Source organism: Carcharodon carcharias, chromosome 7 (genome assembly GCF_017639515.1).
Source record: "Carcharodon carcharias isolate sCarCar2 chromosome 7, sCarCar2.pri, whole genome shotgun sequence".
Classification (NCBI taxonomy): domain Eukaryota; kingdom Metazoa; phylum Chordata; class Chondrichthyes; order Lamniformes; family Lamnidae; genus Carcharodon; species Carcharodon carcharias.
In genome coordinates this window covers 34,968,217-34,989,873 of record NC_054473.1, presented here as the reverse complement: position 1 = coordinate 34,989,873, position 21,657 = coordinate 34,968,217, and the positions used below count along the sequence as shown (strand labels likewise).

The 21,657-nt window shown below is 39.2% G+C and overlaps 1 protein-coding gene across 5 annotated transcripts in view; it reads left to right on the top strand.

The window, feature by feature from the left end:
- wnk2 (WNK lysine deficient protein kinase 2) overlaps positions 1–21,657 on the top strand; it is a 225,255-nt gene that overhangs the window by 51,832 nt on the left and 151,766 nt on the right. For all 5 annotated transcript variants that reach the window (XM_041191976.1, XM_041191978.1, XM_041191977.1 and 2 more), the window contains exon 2: positions 18,520–18,692. In XM_041191976.1, coding sequence (XP_041047910.1) covers positions 18,520–18,692 — 173 coding nt within the window. The remainder of the gene's footprint in view (positions 1–18,519; positions 18,693–21,657) is intronic.

Here is a 21,657-nt window from a genome sequence, read left to right as displayed (position 1 = left end):
TTCCTTCATTGTCACGCAGTCAAAATCCTGAAACTCCCTTCTGAAGGGCACTGTGGGTGTACCTACATCAGATGAACTGCAGCAGTTCAAAAAGGCAGCTAACTCCCACATGGGCAAATATGGATGGGCAACAAATGTTGGCTTTACTCGTGATGCCCACATCCCATGAAAGAATAAAAAAAACAGATTTTCTGCATTAGTCTGAGATTGGCTTAAATTTACCTTTTTTATAAAATGACCTGAATAGGTTTACAACTATGCCTTTTTTTAAAAAAAACTTAATGTCATGGACCTCATGTTGATTAATATTTGGAATCTTTGATGAATATATCAATGAGTATATTGCAGCAATCTCTTTGCTGTAAACTCCGAGTGCAGTCTGATCTGGTTTCCATGGGAAGAGTTATGTAGCAGCTGTTTTAAAGGCTGGTGACAACCAAAAATAGTTGGGTTATAGAGTCTGCATCTTTCACTTAGCATTAACTTTATTTTTGAAAATTACGATATAATTGAGGGTGTAATAAGTAGGAAATATTTAGGATACTGAAAAATAAGAGCTGAATTTGCAATGGGACATGGCAGCAGGTAAGTCCGCAATTTCCCTCTACCAGCCAGCATTCTGTGTAGTCAATTAGGCCAATTAAATTGTCCTCGAGGGTACTTGTCAGAAGTCATCTTAAATTTTCCAGACAGCAGATGGGCCTCCTGCTGAGGCCAAAGCCTGGGCAATGAATTGAGGTGGCCTCCTGGTGGAAGAACAGGGGCCCATGGATGCCTCAGTGAATATAATCACCCACACTCCAGCCTCAATTGCCAGAGGGCCGCAGCTGCACCAAAACCTGCCTACATCTGGCCTGATCTGGCAGCTGTGGCCACTTTACATTTTTAATCTTTGAAAAATTCTTTAGAGGGCACCTCTATCTTGAAGCGCTGCTATTGGCTCTCCAGCCTGGGAGCCCACCCACTGACATGAATTGGACAGGCTATCCAGAGGCGGCCATCCAATTGGTCATTCTCAGCAAATGCCCTGATACTGTTGGGTTCCTGACCCATATATTTTCCCGACAGCGGGATCAGGGCCTGGGAATTATTCAGCCCCCTGTGTTTGGATGTACCACCTCCTTTAAAAAGCTTATTTTCTGTTGTCCTGTTTTCATCTTTGCCCCCAATTATAATTGAAACTTAATGTATTAAGCTTCTAGTGGTGGTGCTGTAGCAGCTCAGGTTTTTGCCTCCCATCTCTTTAGTCTGCACTACAAAGAAGTTAATATGCTCCAGCAAAAAATTATTTATCTGCTTTTCAAATTATCATATGTTTTGCCATTTAGCTACAAGTAATATTTTTAATATAGCACTTATTTTAAAAGGGCCAATTGTTTAAATTTAAAATGGGGACTGAATTACATTTGCATGTCCTGCTGTAGTTATATGCTCTGTTTTGCCTGAAGATTGCATGTGGCTTTGACTCCACCTAATGACTGCCATGGACAACCTACTTGTTTCATTGTAAAAGTTAAATTATTCTCGTGCTTTTTTTCTGTTTGAATAATTACTTAATCTGTGGAATGAGAGATTCAAAGTTAGCAAACATTAAATGGTGCTGTATGATAAAGTTAGGGTTAGCATACGATGATCATTATGGAATATTCAAACTATAATGAGGTAAGGAATTTAAGACTAAAATAGATTATGTAAAATGACTAGCACATAATCTAGACTGGTAGGAAACTGTAAGGGAGGTAAGAGCACTGGATTCAATATCCCATCTCTCATTGTTGGTATGCTGTGGCTGCAATGTGTACAGAATGCACTGCATTCTGAAGCAGTCATTTCAGCAGCACCTCTCTTGGTGACGTCTACCACTGAAGAGCAGCAATGTTGTGGGAATATCACCTCTAAATTTCCCTCTGACTTGAACATAAGCTTGGACATAGATATAAAAAAAAAGTCATATTCAATTCGAAATGTTAACTCTTTCTCCCTCCACAGATGCTGCCAGACCTGCTGAGTTTTTCCAGCACATTAAGTTTTAAATAAGCATTCTTTTATTTTTGCTAGATCAGTACCCTGGAATTCACAACCTCACACACCATTATGGGAGCACCACAAAGACTGCAGTGGCTCAGGGAGGTGGCCCACCACCTTAGAACTGCAAGGAATATGCAGTAAATTTGGCTTCACCAATGTCATTCAAACCTTGAAAACAAAAAATAGTAAGGCTTTTTTTCAGCAGATAAAAAGTGAAAAGACTGTTAGTGAGGATAAGACCACTTCAGTGAAGGAGAGAGCCTTATTTCGGAGGATACAGTTATGGCAAATGATATTAATTAAATGCTGACTTTATATAATTGGGGAAGTGAGAACGTGAGTGTACAGGAATTAAATAAATAATAGAAATTCCTAGAATAAGAATTTGTTCTGAAAAAATAGAATAGTTGACAAGTTTGGCATTGTTAATGTACCCTGAGGCTGTTGAAACAAGAGACAGCAAAGACACTGACCACAACTTTTCAATTCTTGCTAAAGATTCAAAATGTGGCATGGAACTGGGGAATAACCAACATAATGCCCTTTCTCAAGACGGAAAGAAATAAACTGAGTATCTGTACTCCAAATGGTCTAGTAAATTAAGGGAAAACTCTTAATAGAATTTTACTTGAAATTCTAGATTCTTAAACATTCAGAAATGCATAGGTTGATGTTGAACAGTTAATGCAGAACTTTAATTGTATATGTTTGGAATTAGTTATTTTTAACTATCTGAGTATACTTAAGGGAAGGGAGTAGATGTAGCGCGTGCATTTTCAGTATATACATTGCTGTGGCTGTAATTGAAAAAACAATATAAGACAAATTTACAAAATATATCTCACTTTCTACAGTTTCCAAGAGGTCTGGCTGAACTGTTCAAAAGTAGCATATTTGCAAATCTCTTCTCTGTATCTATTGCATCCACACTATATTGGAAAGTTTTTCTACACCAGTAGTTTCTAGTTGAAGCACTAAATTTCTACTGAGATTAAACTGAAGTGCAAACATAGGATGATGACAGAAACTAAGAATAGAAAAGTACAATATTATTTAAATGGAGAGACTATAGAATGCTGCGATACAGAGAGATCTAGTGTCCTTGTATGTGAATCTCAACATTAGTATTTAGGCACTTTAAGTTATCAGGAAGGCAAATGGAATGTTGGCCTTTATTGCAAGGGGCATGGAGTATAAGAGTCGGGAATTCTCCCTTCAACTGTACAGGGCACCAGTGAGGATGCACCCAGAGTACAGTGTCCAGTTTTGCTTTCCTTATTTAAGGAAAGATATCCTTGCATTAGAGGGAGTTCAGAGAAGATTCACTAAATTGATCCCTGGGGCTGAGGAGGTTGTCTGATTGAATAAAGATTGAACAGGTTGGGCCTTCAATATTGGAGTTTAGAAGGATGAGAAGTGATCTTATTGAAACGTTGAAGATTCTGAGGTGGCTTGACAGGGTAGATGTTGAGAGGATATTTCCGCTCATGGGGATGTAGAACTGGGGGGTTGTGCAGTTTCAGAATATGGGGACTCCCATTTGATAAGGAGATGAGGAATTTCTTCTGAGGGTTGTCAATCTGTGAAATTCTCTACCTTGCAGAGAGGTAGAGGCCGGGATCATTCAATATAGTCAAGGCTGAGATGGACAGATTTTTGATTTGCAAGGAAGTGAGGATAATGGGAGCAGACGGAGAACTGGAGTAGAGGCCATGACAAGATCAGCCATGGCCTTATTGAATGGTGGAGCAGGCCCGAGGGATTAAATAGGCTACTCCTCCTATTTCTATGTTCTTACGAACATAGCCTATTTGATATTGTCATGGTGTAACTTGTGCTGTATATATTTTGCCATAACAGCTAGCTATGTACCCTCTCAAGAAGAAAAAACCCAAAATAAACTCTATTGTCAACTGTGGAACTAATTTAACATAAGTGCTTTGCACACTGAAAGACTCTATGTAGTTTCCTACAGGTTTGAAATCACTTATGTGAAATGTTAATGATTTATTTTCACAAATGTTTTGTGTTTTTTTTTTCACTTATTTACTGGTTTGGTGGTTAAGCCAGGAACTTAAGTTGCCTGTGTTGATACATAGATTGAAAATTGCAGAGGCATGAGAATATGACCCCTGCATGAGGAAAGATATATATATATATTTTTTTATGTCCTGAAGTGGCTGTGGCCATTTGCAAGGGGATGCATTTTTAATTCAGTGTGTGGAGTGCACACGTCAGTGAAACAGCAAAATATTTCTTTTGAGGGATGTTAAAGCACGTTATTCATACAGAGCAGAAATAATTTAATCCTACCTGTAGCCTTTGTTTTACAAGAGCAACTGATGTTGATTCTGAATATCAAAAATGGTAGTGTGCTCAACTCCAGTTATAGCTGCAGCTCTTCTTGATAAGACTAAACTCCTCACAAACATTTCCTCATTTTTGTGCAAGGTGTCTGGAACATCTTGGGTTGTCTTTTTGTGCATATTTATTTCATTGTGAATGACTGCTATGAGCTTTTGCTGAGGTTGAACTAATTAACCCTGCCTTTTTATCTAATCCATTCACCCCATAAACAAATGATTACTTTTCATCCCTTGTGGCCGAAGTGAATGTCCACCATGTGTCATAATGAATCTCACTACTGTAACTACTGAGCAGCTGAAATGTATTTGAAACTCTTGTTTCCACTGCTCCAGTAATTCCTAGAAAAGAAAACCCTTTTATCTAACATCCCAGTCACAGCTTTTTGAAGGAACAATCCATTGATCTGGATTTTCCCCATTTGTCCTGCAATTTTTGCCTTCTGTAAGTAATTCAGTTCTCTTTTATTATTGAATCTGCTTCCAGTCAGTGCAATCCTGATCATCATGACTGGCTTCATGATTTTCTTTTACTTCATGTTGCCTCTAGTTCTTTTGTCACATATTTTAAATCTATGTCCTCTGTTTACTGGAAACTTTCTGCTACTGGAAACACCTTCATGATTTTGAACACCTCTATTCCTTCTCTGCTCCAAGGAGAAGAACCACAGTTTCTCTAGTCTTTCCATGTAACAATTCTTTTCACTGGTGTCATTACAGTAAATCTCCTGCTTCCTCTCAAAGGCCTGTATTTCCTTCCTGAAAGTGTGGTGCCCAGAATTAAACACACTGCCAACTGAAGCTAAACTAGTGTTTTGGAAGGCTTAGCATTACCTCCTTGCTTTCATACTCTGTCTCTTTTAATAAAGCCAAGGATCTGATGTACTCTTTTTTTAAAACGGTCTTCTCAAATTGTTCTGCCAATCTTCTAAAATTTTTGGAGGCACACCTCCAGTTCTCTGTTTTTGCACTCCCTTTAAAAGTTTAATTATTACCTTCGTCACTGAAGGTGGGCAGAGGTAATTTTTTTTCCCTGTTTGTATTAAAACAATATACCTCAAAAAATTAATAGACAGATTTCAGTGCAATTTAGCACACAAAGTATGACTGATGGAAGAACTTATTAGCTTTGGCAAAGGTGTGGATATGGATCCCAGAATGTTTTAAAGGATCCGTTAACATTGGAAAACGGGACAAATTGACATTCTTGTTTAGAATGTTGTCAGTTGTTTAGAATATTGTGGATTGCTGTGGTGAAATTTGTCACAGCTGTCAAAATGTGAGCAGTTTTCAGAGCAGGTTGTTGGTTGTGGATTGGCCTGAAGCATCCTCAGTGAGTTGGAAGCTCTTAATAAAAAGAATTATTTTTTCAGCTTTAGTTACAGAGCATCAGTCAGGCAGGAAAAAGCCTTGAAGAACTGCGTAATTATAATGTTGAGTTGATGCAGTATCGCAGGCATATCTGTTCTACCATCCTCTTCGCTTGTTAAGTTTAAATTGCCCCTCTTCATTCTTCCTACTGAAATGATTTGGGATATGGGGCACAATCTCAAAATTTGCAGATGACACTAAACTTGGAAGTGTATTAGAAGTGTAGTAAATAGTGAGATCAAGAGGATATAGGCTGATGGATAGACAGGTGACAGATGAAGTTCAACATAGGAAAGTATGAGGTGATACATTTTGATTGGAAGAATGAGAAGCAACAATAGATGCTAATAGTCTTTTGCTAGTACAGAACTTGAGCATTGTTTGAAAAAAGAGATGTCTGGCATTCATCAGGACGCTTACAAGAGTACCAATATAAGGGGGAAAAACAACAATTTGTACTGTATGTGAAGAGAGTACTGATTGGTTGGCAAGTGGCATTGCCATGGAGAATGCACCAGTGATGGTGACTGACAGTTCACTGTGAAGCATTGTTGAAATTTAAACCATTCAGCTTGACCCTGATTAGTTAAGGCATTGCCCTGAGGAATGAATTAGTGAATGGCTGTCACTCATTTTGTTTAGCTGAAACAGGCCCAATGTATGTATATGTTCTTTCTGTCTGCAAAGAACAGGGCCCTGTGTATTAATATATAGCAAAACTCAAAACAATGTCCAACATTCGATGTGATTCCACAATTGGACAACATTTGCTAATTAATCCTCAGTGTGCTAAGAATTACGCTGACAACCAATTTAAAATTGTCAGTCGGGCTCGCAGTGTGGCGCATTTGTGTGTACTTGAAGCTACATGTAAAAAATAAACAGGGCCCTACTCTTTGCAGACAGAAAGAACATATACATACACTGCACCTGTTTCAGCTAAACAAAATGAGTGACAGCCATTCGCTGACTCATTTCCTCAGGGCAATGCCTCCACCAATCAGGGTCAAGCTGCCCAGTTTAAATTTCAAACAATGCTTGGCAGTTAACTGTCAGTCACCATCAGTGGTGCATTTTCCTTGGCAATTCCACTTGCCAGCCAATCAGCACAGTCTTCACATACAGTATAAATTGTTGTCCTTTCCCCTTATATTAGTATTCTTGTGAGTGTCCTGATGAATGCAAGACAACAAACTCAGACACGTCTTTTTTTCCAGCAATACTCAGTAGATGTTAGGTAGTGCAATTTCAAGGAGGGGTACAGAAACCTAAATACCAAGTGTATTTGTGCACAAACCTTTGAAGGTGGCAGGTAAGGTTTAAAAAACAGTTAATGAAGCATGTTGAATACTGGGCTTTATAAATTGAGGCATAGGGTACAAAAGCCAAAAAACACATATAAAAATGTAGTTTGGCCCCTCCTGCAGTATTGTGTTCAATTCTGGGCACCGCTGTTCAAGAAGGATGTGTGCAGGCTATGGAAAGGGTGTACAAGATTTACTGGTTCCCAGGATTAGGGATTACAGTAACATGGATAGACTGGAGAAGCTGGAGTTGGTTCCTTGTAGGCCAGATAATTTGAAGAGGAGAATTGATGGAATTGTTTAAAATAAACAATTTACATAAAATAAGTAAGGGGAATTGTTTCTAGTGGCATGGATATATCAGAAAAAGAGCAGTGAATGGTAATCGGGTGAAGTTACAGTTCATAAAAATATAACCCCAGTCTTAAATGAGGAGCAACATTATCTTGGGTCTTTGATCTACCATGTGTTTGTTCCTGAAGTTAAACCCTTCAGAAGTATCATGATGAACTATATTTTTAGTCTGTTTGGCTTTATTGATATCCCTCTGGGCAATGAAACAATGAACTGAATGGAACAGGTCTCAATAGAGGAGTGCCCCAGTTTTGGATCTTGCAGCTCCTCAATCTGTATTGAAGGAAACACCTATGCATCAACCCACTCTGCTTCCCAAACTGCTATGTTTTCTACTTGAACTATAAACAGTATAAAATTGAAGTACTAAATAATTTAATCCTATGTAAAACGATGACCAAATTATATCTGTACATCTTGGTCCAATTGTCCACTTTCCTCTAACCTCATTTCAAACGCTGACACTTTTCACATGGAGTCAAGACCATTGAAGATTTACCTGTGTTCATTACCAGTGGTAGATCCATTGAAAAGCACAATTGGGGAAAAAAAAGACGAACAAGTCACTCAGTGGTCATAGAAATGGGATTTGAGGTGTTAAGTTTGTGGGACTTTACTATGTGCTGCTTGGCTGCCTTGCTTCCTCCATTTCATCCATGACTATATTTCAAAAGTACTTCAAAATGTTTTGGAACATCGCAATCATGAAAGGTGCTTTATAAATGCATGTCCCTTCTGTCTTTGTCTCTTTTTCTTAAAGGACAATCATGATGAAAATAAACCCTTGCTTTAGACATTCATCAATATTACCCACACCACCTAAAGACAAATAGAAACTGTACATTCTACTAAAGAGATACCTTCCATGCCCCCTTTCACTCAGTAGAAAGAAGCATTTTTAGGTCACTTGTAAACTGAAAATGAAGCATCCAGGACCAAAAGTCAGCTGGTTTAGTTACATAAAGAGAGCCTCATTAGCATAAGATCCCTCTTGCACAAATATGCAGGTAATTGATCTTTGTCCAAGAATTAGTACAAACAATGTGATGAATTTTGAAAAGCAGCACTTCTCATACAGTGTAATTATGTATGCTACTGATGCATCTGTATTGGAAAACATCCTTTTTACTTGCAAATTTCCCAACAAAAATAGGAATATTGTTTAGAAGGTGGAGGTCAGATTGAAGAATTTTGTATTCTACTGTGGAACACATCTCTTTTTAATGTGTAAATAATGCAAACAGATATTGCATTTGTAATGCAATATATTGTTTCAAAAAGATGAACTGGACAGTATTTTAGTGTCTAGAGGTTTATTAACCTGAGGACTGGTGTGACATTGCTGCATCAAAAACATTTTCATAATGGAAACTTGATGATCTAATAAAATTCAACACTGCATGTTATTTATCAATGTTAATTTTTAAAAAAAGAAATAATTTCAAATGACTTGCATAGCGGGATATGAATTCTTCACTAAGTTCCAAATCACACTAGAATCAACTTTATTTTATCCATTCCATCTGCTATCCAGCTCCAAAGAGAAAAAGTTTTACATTTATTTGGTGCTTTTCATGACCATTAGACATCTCAGAAGCATCTTACAGCCAGTGAAAATGTTTCTTAAAAAATGTAGCCTCTGTAGTACTGTACAAAACGCAACAGCCAATATGCACTCAGCAAACTCCACAAACAGCAAGGTGATTATGATCTGTTTATTGTGATGTTGACTAAGGGATAAATATTAACCAAAACACAGCAGAGAGCTCCTAAGCTCTTCATCGGAAGTCTTTTGCATCCACCTGAGGCATGTGGGGTCTCAGTTTAACATCTGATCTGAAAGGTGGCACCTCCCACACTGCAGTGCTCCCTCAGTAGCACACTGGAGTGTCTGCCTAAATTTTTGTGCTCAAGCCCTGGAGTGGGACTTGAATCTGGAAAAGCTTAACAATTCTACCACTGAATTGTGTTTGAATTTGATTCTAGCAAAATTATAATTTTACATTTAGATCACCATTTTAGAACCTCAGTAAAATATTCAATAACCATCTTTTAATATTTTAAGTATAATAATATCACAACATCTGTTCCAACAAATAGTATTGATTTAGGAGATTAAGGATTTTCTGAGAAACAACACAGATATAAACTGAAAATAGCTTGTGGTTATAACCAATATGAAAATTACATAACTACTCGGGTTAAAAAGAAACACATTACATTAATAGCCTATTAACTTGGTTCCTTGCATAGTTTAAAAGATGGGTCCCAATCTAACACTATACTGGCATGTTTACAACACTACAATGTGAAAATATCCATGCATTTAAGCATTTAGGAACCTTTCTTTTATGGATTGGGTACATTAAAGCAACAACAATGACTCCAAGTACAACAGAATAGCATCAAACAGCTACATGGAGAAATGTGTGTACAGTTAAAGTTAGATTTCAAATGTGTAGTTAGTGACCGAAACAGTCAATTTCCATTATGAATGTAGACTTACAAAATTTGACAGGATGCTTGCCCATCTACAACATGTTTAACATGTTATATACAATTTTGTTTCTCATATGCATTTCCAATTGTTAGGAGTTAATGATATGCTAATGTCTGCTTCTATAACTTAATAGCACTAATGCCACATTCAGCCCTGACACCAGTTATAAGACTATAGCACGTGTCCAGATGTGCCCATTGCCATTTTGATAAACACGGCTCAAAGATGTGCTGTTTCATGTGACTAATCATGAACAAAACCACAGCAGATTAGCCAAAATAAAAGCAAAATACTGCAGATACTGGAAATCGGAAATAAAAACAGAAAATGCTGGAAAAACTCAACAGGTCTGATAGCATCTGTGGAGAGAGAAGTTTTGAGTCTGTATGACCCTTCAGAGCTAAAGAGTAGTAGAAATGTGATGAAATTTATACTGTTTAAGGGGGGTGGAGCAGGTGAAGCTGGATAGAAGGTCAGCGATAGGTGGGGGCTAAGGAGAGATTGACAAAGATGTCATGGACAAAAAGATGAGAGTGTTAATGGTAGTGGTAAGGGCTAAAGGAGGTGATGACAGTGGCATAAAAGTAAGAAAGTAGAACGTGTCAGTAGCAGAACAAGGGTATGCACTCTGAAAGAACAACATGGAACAAGTAACATATGGCCCTTTTGGGACGGGGGAGAAAGGTTGGGGGAAAAGGATGTTAAAAGGGATAAAATAATGAATAAATGAATAAAAATGAAAATAAGTGGATACATTTTTTAAAGGGTGAAGATAGAGGGGAGAGTTCATGGTCTGAAGTTGAACTCAATGTTAAGTCCAGAAGGCTGTGAAGTGCCTATTAGCAGATTAGCCAGTTTGTGCTGATCTTACAAAGTTGAAAGACTGAGGCAAAGTGTATTTTATGGCCGGAGGGCATGGGAAATGTTTGGCATATTAAAAAAGGGTTAATATTTAACATTTGAAGTCCTGGCTATAAAACCAGAACGTCAGGCTTGGCTCAGTGGTACTTTTTAAATTCTGATTCAGAAAATTGAGTTTAAGACTTGAGCAAATCATCTTGGTTGATACTTCAGTGTCGCATGTTACTGGTAGTTTTGACACCAAGAGCAACAGTGAGATAATGGCATGTAACTGATTTTCTCTCAATATCCTGCTTATTTTAATTCCCAGCTATTGGAATTTGTGTTGTCATTTTTGTACAGCACACCAGGAGGGATCTGTGTAGTAGATGATCAAAATTTGAAGTCTGAGTCGGCCATCTTAGTTTTTAATAAAGCAATTTGTAACCATTTTAGAGCTATATATCCCCATTTAAAAGACATCAAGAATCTCATGCCTTTTGAACTGAAAATTCTATTTAATGTACTGTTCAAGTGAGGAAACAATATCTACTCTTAAACTGGGCTTGACTATGTGTAAAAATGCAAGAGACTTAATTTTGCTTTGGGGGCATGGGGGATGGTAGAATGCACAATAACGTGGGGAGGATCATCTGATGGGAAGGCATAATGTGTCCTTAAACTTTAGATATGCTGAGAGTTTTGTTTTTGAGTTGCTTAGGCATACATGGCTTTGCATCACAGCTTATTGTGATGAGAATACAATATTTGAAAAACAATGTTTAAAGGTATGGAGAACGGGACTTAATTCTAAAGATTGGTGCAAGTATAATGCACTTGTTGGTCCAAGTTGAATGAAATGCCTGAGGAGGCGGCTGCGGCTAAGGGTGATGCGTCCTGCAAGGCGTTGAAGCAGTCACTGACTAAAGTCACCAAGAAGTTGCCCAAGAAGCGGATGAAATCTTGCAAGCAGAGCTATTCCACTTACGTGTACAGGATGTTGATCCTGGTCCATCCTTCCACCAGGATCTCATCTAAGGCTGAGTGTTGTGAATTCCTTCGCTGTCGACGTTTTCGAGAGCATTATCTCCGAAGCTGTGCACCTCGTTCACTACAAGTGCCACACCATCTCAGCCAGAGAGATTCAGAACGCCATCCGCTTCATGTTGCCAAGGGAACTGGCCAAACGCACCATCTCTGAAGGCACGAAAGCAGTCACCAAATACACCAACTCCGTTTAGGTTGTTCATTCTGAGGATTATAATGTGCTTAATGGTCTTTCTAAAAAATTGTTCTTGTGATGTAGGAGATTCTTGCACAGCATATTTAATTCCCATTCCTAGTTCCCCCCAAGAAGATGGTGATAGGCCACCTTGAACTGCTGAAAATTTTGATTTGTTTTGTAAAGGATATTTTCAACTCTGTGGTTTAATAGGTCACTTCAAGGACTGTTAAAAGTGAACAAGTGGATTGGAGTAGTGTATAGGCCATACCAGTTAGGGATGGTAGATTCCTTTCTCTGAAATTCATGGGCCAGTTGCTATTTAAGAACAAGATAGATGGTTCTGTGCTGTAAAAAAAAAAAATACAATATTTCTAATAAAGCACTATTATACAGCAGCAATGATGAGGATGTTTTCAGCATTTTGGAAGACAATATAAGGTCATTGGTTCACAGTCTGGGAAAAACATGCAGCATTTTAAATTAATTGCTGAATTAATTAGCCATACTAATCTGCTGCAAGAACAGAAAGGAAAATTTAGAGAAGAAATTACAGAATTGAAGCTGCCTCTAGGTGCTGAAAAGTAGATTTTGTGGAAAAAAATACTCACTTAAATGAGCTAAGCAGACACAATGTCCTGCTCGTGCAAAGAGAATGTAAAGAAGCAGCCCTGAATAGGTCCTACTGAAGTGTAAGAAAACTGAATTGAGATTCCGCAGGGACACGATGTACAAGCCTCTAGATAAAGGGGGAAAAAACGTGCCCAACATCGCCCTCAAACTGATGGCCACCTTTGTGTGCGGCTGCATCAAGCGGTGCGTAGACCCTCAGTATGCAAACACCAAGTGTCACTACATGCTGAGGTTCTACCTGTCCCCAGTGTTGCGAAGGATGGGTCTGGCCACGATGCCGCGGAACGCTCCAAGTAGTTGGACCGTGCCGTACCACCTATCCCTCATGGGAAAATTTATGCAGAGAAACACCTTCAACCACAAGTCCGTCAGGCAGTGGTTGGCACGTAACATCTTAAAGGCCCTGAGGGAAAAGGAGAGGGTGGATCCTGTGGGATGGTTCCCTGAGCAGACTGACAAAGTCATTTGGCAGAATGCCTCATCACCAGAACTTTCCAACAAACACCAAGATGTAGCTTGGCTGGTGGTGAGAAAGGCCCTCCCTGTAAGATCCTTCCTACACGCCAGGAGTCTCACCCCCTCTGCACGTTGCCCTCGAGGTGGCTGTGGTGGGGAAGAGACCGTTGTTCACCTCCTTGTAGATTTTGTCTTTGCAAAGAAGGTCTGGAGAGGGATGCAGTGGTTGCTGTCGAGGTTCATCCCGAGCAGTTCTGTGACAGAGGACTCTGTGCTGTACGGGCTGTTCCCAGGGACACACACCGAGACAAACATCAACTGCAGCTGGAGGATCATCAACTCGGTGAAAGACGCTCTTTGGTCTGTCCGAAACTTGTTGGTTTTCCAGCGCAAAGAGTTGTCCCCGACCGAGTGTAGCAGACTAGCACTTTCCAAGGTCCAGGACTACGTGCTGAGGGACACAGTTAAGCTTGGGGCAGCCGCCGCAAAGGTGCAATGGGGAAGGGTTGCTGCCTAAGACCTTTCTGCCACAGTGCACTGGGGGGCTGGGAGAGCCCCTCAGTCTGTACAGATTAAAATGTATGTCTGCCAATGATTGAAATATTCATTGTTTTTTCTGATACACCTTGTGTTTTCAGTTTGTAAAAGTTGAACCTTTGTATTTTTGTAATGGTGATTTAAAAAGTTTCGAAATGTTTTTGAAGATTTATGAATAAAGTATATTTTTGCAAAAAAAAAACTGAATTGAGACTAAGGAACCATTTGTGTTTTAGTTTGTGGAGAACTAAGTATTTCTCTGGTGGTAACTAGTTTCAATTAGTCCCAATGTGAAACATACCCAGTACTTTCGAGTTTGAGGGAATTCTTATGTGAATATAAATGTCCTTACTATAGGGCATCCTTATTTTGACCTGTCTCTGCTCTTATTTAAGACTGAAGAAATGATTTTTTGCAACTGATGAGCAGATCGGACTTCTATCAGACAATTAGATTTTGCTCATTACAAATTCTTGATTTTGTCTAAGAAATCCTTGTAATAAAATTAATCATATGATTGGTCAGCTATTTGAATGGGAAAAAAGTGTTTTTAACCTTGTGGAGTTAAAATATAAAAGAGTTTTTGACTCTGAAACCCAGAGCAATGATTGAAAAATAACATTATAAGACTTGAGTAGCTTGGATAAATCTAAGAGTTCGGAAGATTAAAAAAAGTAACTAGTGAAGCACAACCTCTAAATTAGGAATGTTAGAGCAAGATTCCAAAGTTTGAGGTCCAGCTAGATGTTGGCAAACACTATGTAGTACATCACTTACAAAGGAGCCTTCTGAGCACAGAAGACAAAGTTAGGTCCTTCCAAAACAGAGCAGACATTGAAAGTAGGAAGGAATAGCATGACTACAGACAGATTCATTACACTGGCCAGCCCAGTTAGTGATAGATGAACTTTGAGGGATAAATTGTAAAACTTCTGAAAAATATGAAATAGTAGAATTTCATTTGAATATTGTCAAATACACTGTCTAATCTTCTAAAGAACAAGCAAGCTTAAAAAGCTTGTTTTTTCAACAGTTCTGGAGCTCTTTAGAAATTCTGTTCGCACAAACAGCTCAATTTTTTTGTCCTGCTTGAGCTGTGCTTTACCTTATATATTAAAATGTGATATGCTGGTACTGAAAGTGACATGAACAAATTCGATCTTTTGGTAACCAGGACTAGTTAACTAGGTATATATTAAATATATATATTTATGGAATAATGTACATTATGGATTTGATGTTCAGATCTCTGATATATTTTCTGGGTGCACTCTCACATTAAGGGCAGTTTAACAGAAAGGCAGTTTCCAGATTGTGGGACACAAGCTTATTTAAACCACTGGATATGCATTTACTATACAGCTTTAACATTGTAGAGTGGTTTTCTGCCGTTGCTGACCATGGCATGTAAATCCATGCACACAACTCCTGCCTAGATAGTGGAATTCAAATTTCAGCCAGGTAATGCCACATGACAGTGAGTACAGAAATAGGAGGGTAAGGCAGTTGAATGCATGGCTGGAAGGATGGTGCAGGAGAGAGGGCTTTAGATTCTTGGGACTCTGGGACTGGCTCTGCGGGAGATGTCACTTGTACAAGCTGGGCAGGTTGCACCTGAACAGAGCTAGGACTGAGTTCCTTGTGGGGCGTTTTGCTAGTGCTGTTGGGAGGGCTTTAAATTAACTCGGCAGGGGTGTGGGAACCTAGAGAAAACCTTGGAATACCAGGGTGCACAAAATACTGGCAGAGACAGATAGCACTAGTGTAGAGAATAGTAAGTTAATGGGTAAAATAGAGGTAAGGGAGAAAGTAACAAAATCTAAATCAAGGTTACTATGCATGAATGTGAATGTACGGAGTATAGTAAGTAAGACTGGGGAGTTACAGGCGCAGATTGCCATGTGGAAATATGTTGTGGCGATAACAGAGACCTGGCTTAAGGAAGGGCAGGACTCTGTACTAAATATTCCTAGGTACAAGATGTTCAGAAGAGATAGGAAGGAAAGGAGGAGGTGTGGCAATATTAGTTAAGGAGAGTATTGCAGTGCTGGAGAAAGAATGTTCCACAGGGTTCGAGGACAGAATCAATTTGGCTAGAGCTAAGGAGCAAAAAGGATGCAATTACATTGCTCGGTGTTGTCTATAGACCGCAAAATAGTGAGAAGGCTTAGAAGAACAAATGTGCAAGTAAATTAGAGACTGATGCAGGGATTATAGAGTAGTAAGAATGGGGGACTTTAATTACCTGAATGTAGACTGGGACAGTGGTAGTGTAAAAGGCGGGGAGGGGCAAAAGTTCCTAGTTGTGTTCAGGAGAATTTTCTATAGTATGTGTCCAATCCAACAAGAAAAGACCTAGTTCTTGGAAATGAGGCGGGTCAAGTAGATCAAGCTCAGTGGGGGAGCATTTAGGAGACAGTGATCATTGCGTTGTATGCTTTAGGATGATGATAGAAAAGGACAGTAGTGGATCCCAGATTAAAATTAATTAATTGGACAAGAGCTGACTTTGATGGGGCAAGAACGGAGCTGGGCCAAATAGACTGGAACGAAAGATTGGCAGGAAAAACTGTAGCCGAACAATGGGCTACCTTCAAAAAAGAATTGGTTCAGGTACAGTCGAGGTACATTCCATCGAAAGGGAAAGATAGGACAAACAAATCCAGAGCTTCCTGGATGAAAAATGAGATTGGAATTAAGATAAAGAAGAAAAAGTGCGCTTATGACAGGTGTCAGGTATAGAAAATACAATTGAGAACCAAGAGGAGTACAGAGGTCCGGGGGAAGGTGAAAGAGCATATTAGAGAAGCGAAGAGGGATTATGAGAAAAAACTGGCAGTCAATATAAAGGGGAATCCCAAAGTCTCATTAATAGGCATATAAATAGTAAAAGGGTGGTAAAGGGAGGAGTAGGGCTGATTGGGGACCTAAAAGGAAATTTACACATGGACGAAGGGGCTGTGGCTGAGGTGTTAAATGAATACTTTGCACCCGTCTTTACCAAGGAGGTAGATGATACAGGCCATGGTGACAGACGAGGAAACCCTGTCACTAGGTGGTTTCAGAATTGATGAGAAAGTGTTGAATAGACTGTCGGCACTTAAAGTTGACAAGGTACTGGCACAGGATGAGATGCATCCAAGGATATTGAAGGAAGTGAGAGTAGAAATTGCAAGGGAACTGGTCATGAACTTCCTGTCTTCCCAAGGCTCGGGGTGGTGCCAGAGGACTGGAGAATTGCCCTTGTTCATAAAAGCCCAGCAATTACAGACCAGTCAGTTTAACTTCAGTGGTGGGCAAGATTCTAGAAACAATTATTTGGGATAGAATTAGAAGTCACATGGAAAAATATGGGTTGATAAGGAAGAGTCAGCGTGGATTTCTAAAGAGGAAACCACATTTAACTAACTTGCTGGACCTTTTTTTATAAAAGGTAACAGAGAAGTTTGATGAGGGTAATGCTGTTGATGTGGTGCATATGGACTTTGAAAAGGCATTTGACTCAGTACCACAGTGGACTTGTGAGAAAAGCTATTGCTCATGGAATAAAAGGAACAGTAGTAACGTGGATACAAAATTGGCTGAAAAATAGGAAGCAGAGAGTAATGGTCAATGGATATCATTTGGGCTGGAGGAAGGTTTGTAATGGAGTGCCCCAGGGGTCGGTATTGGGACCTTTGCTGTTCCTAATCTATATTTATGATCTAGATCTTGGTGTGCAGGGGCCAATTTCAAAGTTTGCAGATGATATGAAGCTTGGGAGTGTTGTGAACTGCGAGGAGGGTGGTGTGGAACTTCAAGAGGTCATAGACAAGTTGGTGGAGTTGGTGGTATATAGGTGGCAGATGAAGTTCAATGCGGAGAAGTGTGAGGTGTTGCATTTTGGTAGGAAGAACATGGACACGCAATATAAAATAAGGGGTGAAATTTTGAAAGGGGTGCAAGAGCAGAAAGACATGGGTGTATATGTGCATAGATCATTGAAGGTGGCAGGATAGGTATAGAGAGCAGTTAATAAAGTGTATCGTATCCTGGGCTTTATTAATAGGGGCATATAGTACAAGAGCAAGGAAGTTATGTTGAATTTATATAAGACACTCATTAGAACTCAGCTGGAATTTTGTGTACAGTTCTGAGCACCATGTTATAGGAAGGATGTGAACACGTTGAAGAGAGTGCAGAAGAAGTTTACAAGAATGGTTCCAGGGATGAGAAACTTCAGCTATGAGGATAGATTGGGGAGAAGAAGGCTGAGAGGAGATTTGATAGAGATGTTCAAAATCATGCGGGGGCTGGACAGAATAGATAGAGAGAAGCTGCTCCCACTCAAAAGAATCAAGAATGAGAGGGTACAGATTTAAAGTGATTTGCAAAAGAAGCAAGTGTGTGGAAAAAGTTTTTTTTTTTCTCATTTCATGATAAGTGATTCAGGTCTGGAATGCACTGCCTGGCAGTGTGGTGGAGGCAGGCTCAATCAAGGCATTCAAGAGGACATTCGATGATTATTTGAATAGAAGCAATGTGCAAGGGCGTAAGGAAAAGACAGGGCAATTGCACTAGATCATAAAGCTCATTTGGAGAGCCAGGCAGACATGATGGACTGAATGGCCTCCTTTTGTCCTTTTAAGATTCTGTAATGTGAGCAAATCTGGACTACAGCTACTGATCTGAGACTGACAGCTACAATGCGAATGCAACTTGAACAAAAACAAGATAATATAGTTATATTAGAATGACAAATCCATATGTGATTGATCTTCATAACCTTGGCATAATTGGTATATGTACTGCAAAATGATTTGGTTGCATTTTTGAAACATGAACTAGAGTCATATTAAAGCATTAATTGTACATTCCTCAATCTATGATTAGACTTTTAAATCTGTCCTTTTGTTGTAACTTTCAATACAGGACAGAAAACTTGCAAAGGCAGAACGTCAACGATTTCGAGAAGAGGCAGAAATGCTTAAAGGACTGCAGCATCCCAATATTGTTCGATTTTATGACTCTTGGGAAAGTACTCTGAAAGGGAAAAAATGCATTGTACTAGTTACTGAATTAATGACCTCAGGAACTTTGAAAACGTAAGTATTTCTTCTAAAATATTTGCATTTATTCTGGTGGCAAAATGAACTACAGTAATTGTAGTTTTTAATCCTCTTATCAAGAGGTAGGTGATATTCTTCAGTGTAGGAAATAAAGCTGGTTAAACTTTAAATGGTTATATACATTTAACCATGCTGATAAATGGAGCTAAAAGCTATTATATATTAAAATATTGAATGGGTTTAAGATTCTAAACATCCTGTACCTGCAGGAGATGCTGCAAATGTAAAGTTAACTTATTATTCATTTACAAAAGCCTGATGTAACTTGACAGTCGCTTGTAACAAACCTCAAATCCTATCCATCGAAAAAATATTACATTTGGAGGCCTCTGAGATGTTCCATTATACAGATATAAAATATAAAAGTGATCAAAAAGTGCCTACTATTGCAGAGAATGAAATTGAGATCAGAAAAGCAAATATTGACCAACAAACTGAATTGGCTGATGTCGCATTAAACTGACCAGCCTGGAGAAGATAAAAGAGCAATTTAAGTACAGTAAAAATCATAAAATGATGGAACGAATTACGTGTTACACAACTCCTCCCACCCAAGCACACCTTGATAACGATAACCCTATTCCCTCAGAACAGAAGCCTGCAGACAGTAAACTTGGTACAGAAATTTAGCAACTAAGCCGTTATCCCTTCATTTGCAGAAATTCAACTGGTTCATATGCAGTCAGGAGAAATTTGGTCTTCCTCACGTTCGACTAAGGATAAACTGGTTTTGCCACACGACGCTACCACTGAGGACATGGAAAACTTGGGCTTCCTGCCTTACCCCTGCACAACCACCACCCACACACCCCCAGTGTGACCTTACCCCCTTTCCTCATGATGAACACTTTCTTTCATGTGAAACTCCATCCCCACTCTTGAACCTCATTCCCCCAGGATAAACTTAGCTTTCAATAGTGAGGAATAGATGCAGCTTGCTGCTAGTTTCATTTATGTAGAGTCTTTAACATAGAAAAAATTCCAATGCACATTAAGAAGACAAATTCAGCAAAAGGATTTTGAGCCAAAGGAGGAAATAGCAGTCAAGAGGAGAGGTAGTCAAAAGCTTGAACAAAGAGGTGGTTTTTAAGGGTGGTAAGGAAGGAGAAGAGGTGAAGGTGTTTAGGGAGGGAATTCCAGAGCAAGAGGGCCTATGTGACCAAAAGCATGGCTGCCAATGGCAGGGAAATGAACAAGAGGCTAGAGTCTGAGGAACAGAATGTGATTGGTGGGGAGATGGTGGTGGTCAAAGGGCTGGCGGAAGCTACAACAATGGGAGAGACATGGCCATGAAGAGACTTCAGTTCATTAATGAGAATTGAAAAGACATTGAGGAACCTGGAGCTAATGCAGGTGAACAAAGATGTGGGTAAGTGGAACTTGGTGTGGGATTATAATACAAACAGCAGAGCTTTGGATGAGAAAAAGTTTTAAGAATGGAGGCTTGGATCTTGTCCAGCAAGCATTGGAACAGTTAAGTCTGATGGTAACAAAGGTACATATGAAGGGTTCAGCATCACATTGGCTGAGGTAGCAGTTTGAGGTGGGTATTCTTACAAGTTGAAATAGGTGGTATTGGCCATGAACAGATATGGGGCCAGAAGCTTAGCTCATGGTTGAGTAAATAGTAAACAATCTGGATCAGCTTGAGATGGTGGTTAGAGAAAGAGGTGGAATTGGTGGTCGTGGTTGAAGTTCGGTTTGGTTTTGATCATCCCAATGTTTACCTGAAGGAAATTACAACTTGAGACTACTTATCTAATGTTATGCCTTAACAGGACAGTAGAACTAGGCATTATTATTAATATACAAGCTGACCTCATACCTGCAATGGTATTGCCACTGAGATGGAACGTGGACACGCATACACCACATGCTACATGCCTACTCCAGTCCCCCTCAGAAGCAATTCAACACCCACCCCACTCTAAAGTGTAAATAAAACCTTCATACTGTCCCCTTTGCCCCTCTCCACTCCCCTGAGAAAGCTACAGTCAAATCCTATCCTGGCCTGGCCCAGTATAGCTCCTTCCTTTAAACAGAAAGCAAAATTGGACCTGGCTCAGTTTCAGTCAATCCTTCCCCTATCACTGTTACCCCTCTTCTCCATTCCTATCTCTCTGTCCCTTGCTCAATCGTTTACCACCTGGTTTTTGTAATCTCACTCCTTCCTAAGTTGTTTCACCTCGGTACTGCATTTGGTTGTCTTTTCCTGTGTGCAATACAATGTGACATCCGTTAGTTAAATGTAAACCAAATAATTGAAGAGGCTAATTTTATTTTTTGGGCAGGAGTTGATATTTGGTCTTCGTTCTGGAAATCAAAGGGCAAACTTCTTAAAATAACTCCTCCTATCAGAGCTCTTTCCCTTCAAATTTTCTTGAATGACCTAGTTCAAATAATGGTGGAAATACAATTGTCTGATTGTATCATAATTTCTGCTTCTGAGTTGCAGGCTCTTTCCCTTTCTTGCTCTTGCTGGCCAACAAAAGGAGAGGGTAAAGGTGATGGTGCAGGATTCGCAGGTATCCAAGGCAGGATGGAAGCATAAATTGGCCAACATCTCTATTTGGACTAAGTTAGGAAGGTTGAACGTTTTCATTTTCCTAAATGAATTCTGAAATGTTGCAATACATTGATCTTGAAAATCATAATAGAAAAAAATAATATATTTGAAATAGAAATTAGTGAAACACAGTCTGGATTTAGATCTGGAGTAGGAACAAGAGAACCAATATTTAAGCTAAGAACAATCTTTGATACATATCTAGGAGTAAGCAAGAACATTTACACCAGCTTCATAGACCATGAAAAAGTGTTTGATCATATTTATCATTAAATTAGTATTGTTGCTGAAATGTGATGTTGAAAATAAAGATGTGAGATTTATCCAGAGCCTATATTGGGATCAAGTAGTAGCATCAGGCTAGAAGAGGCACAA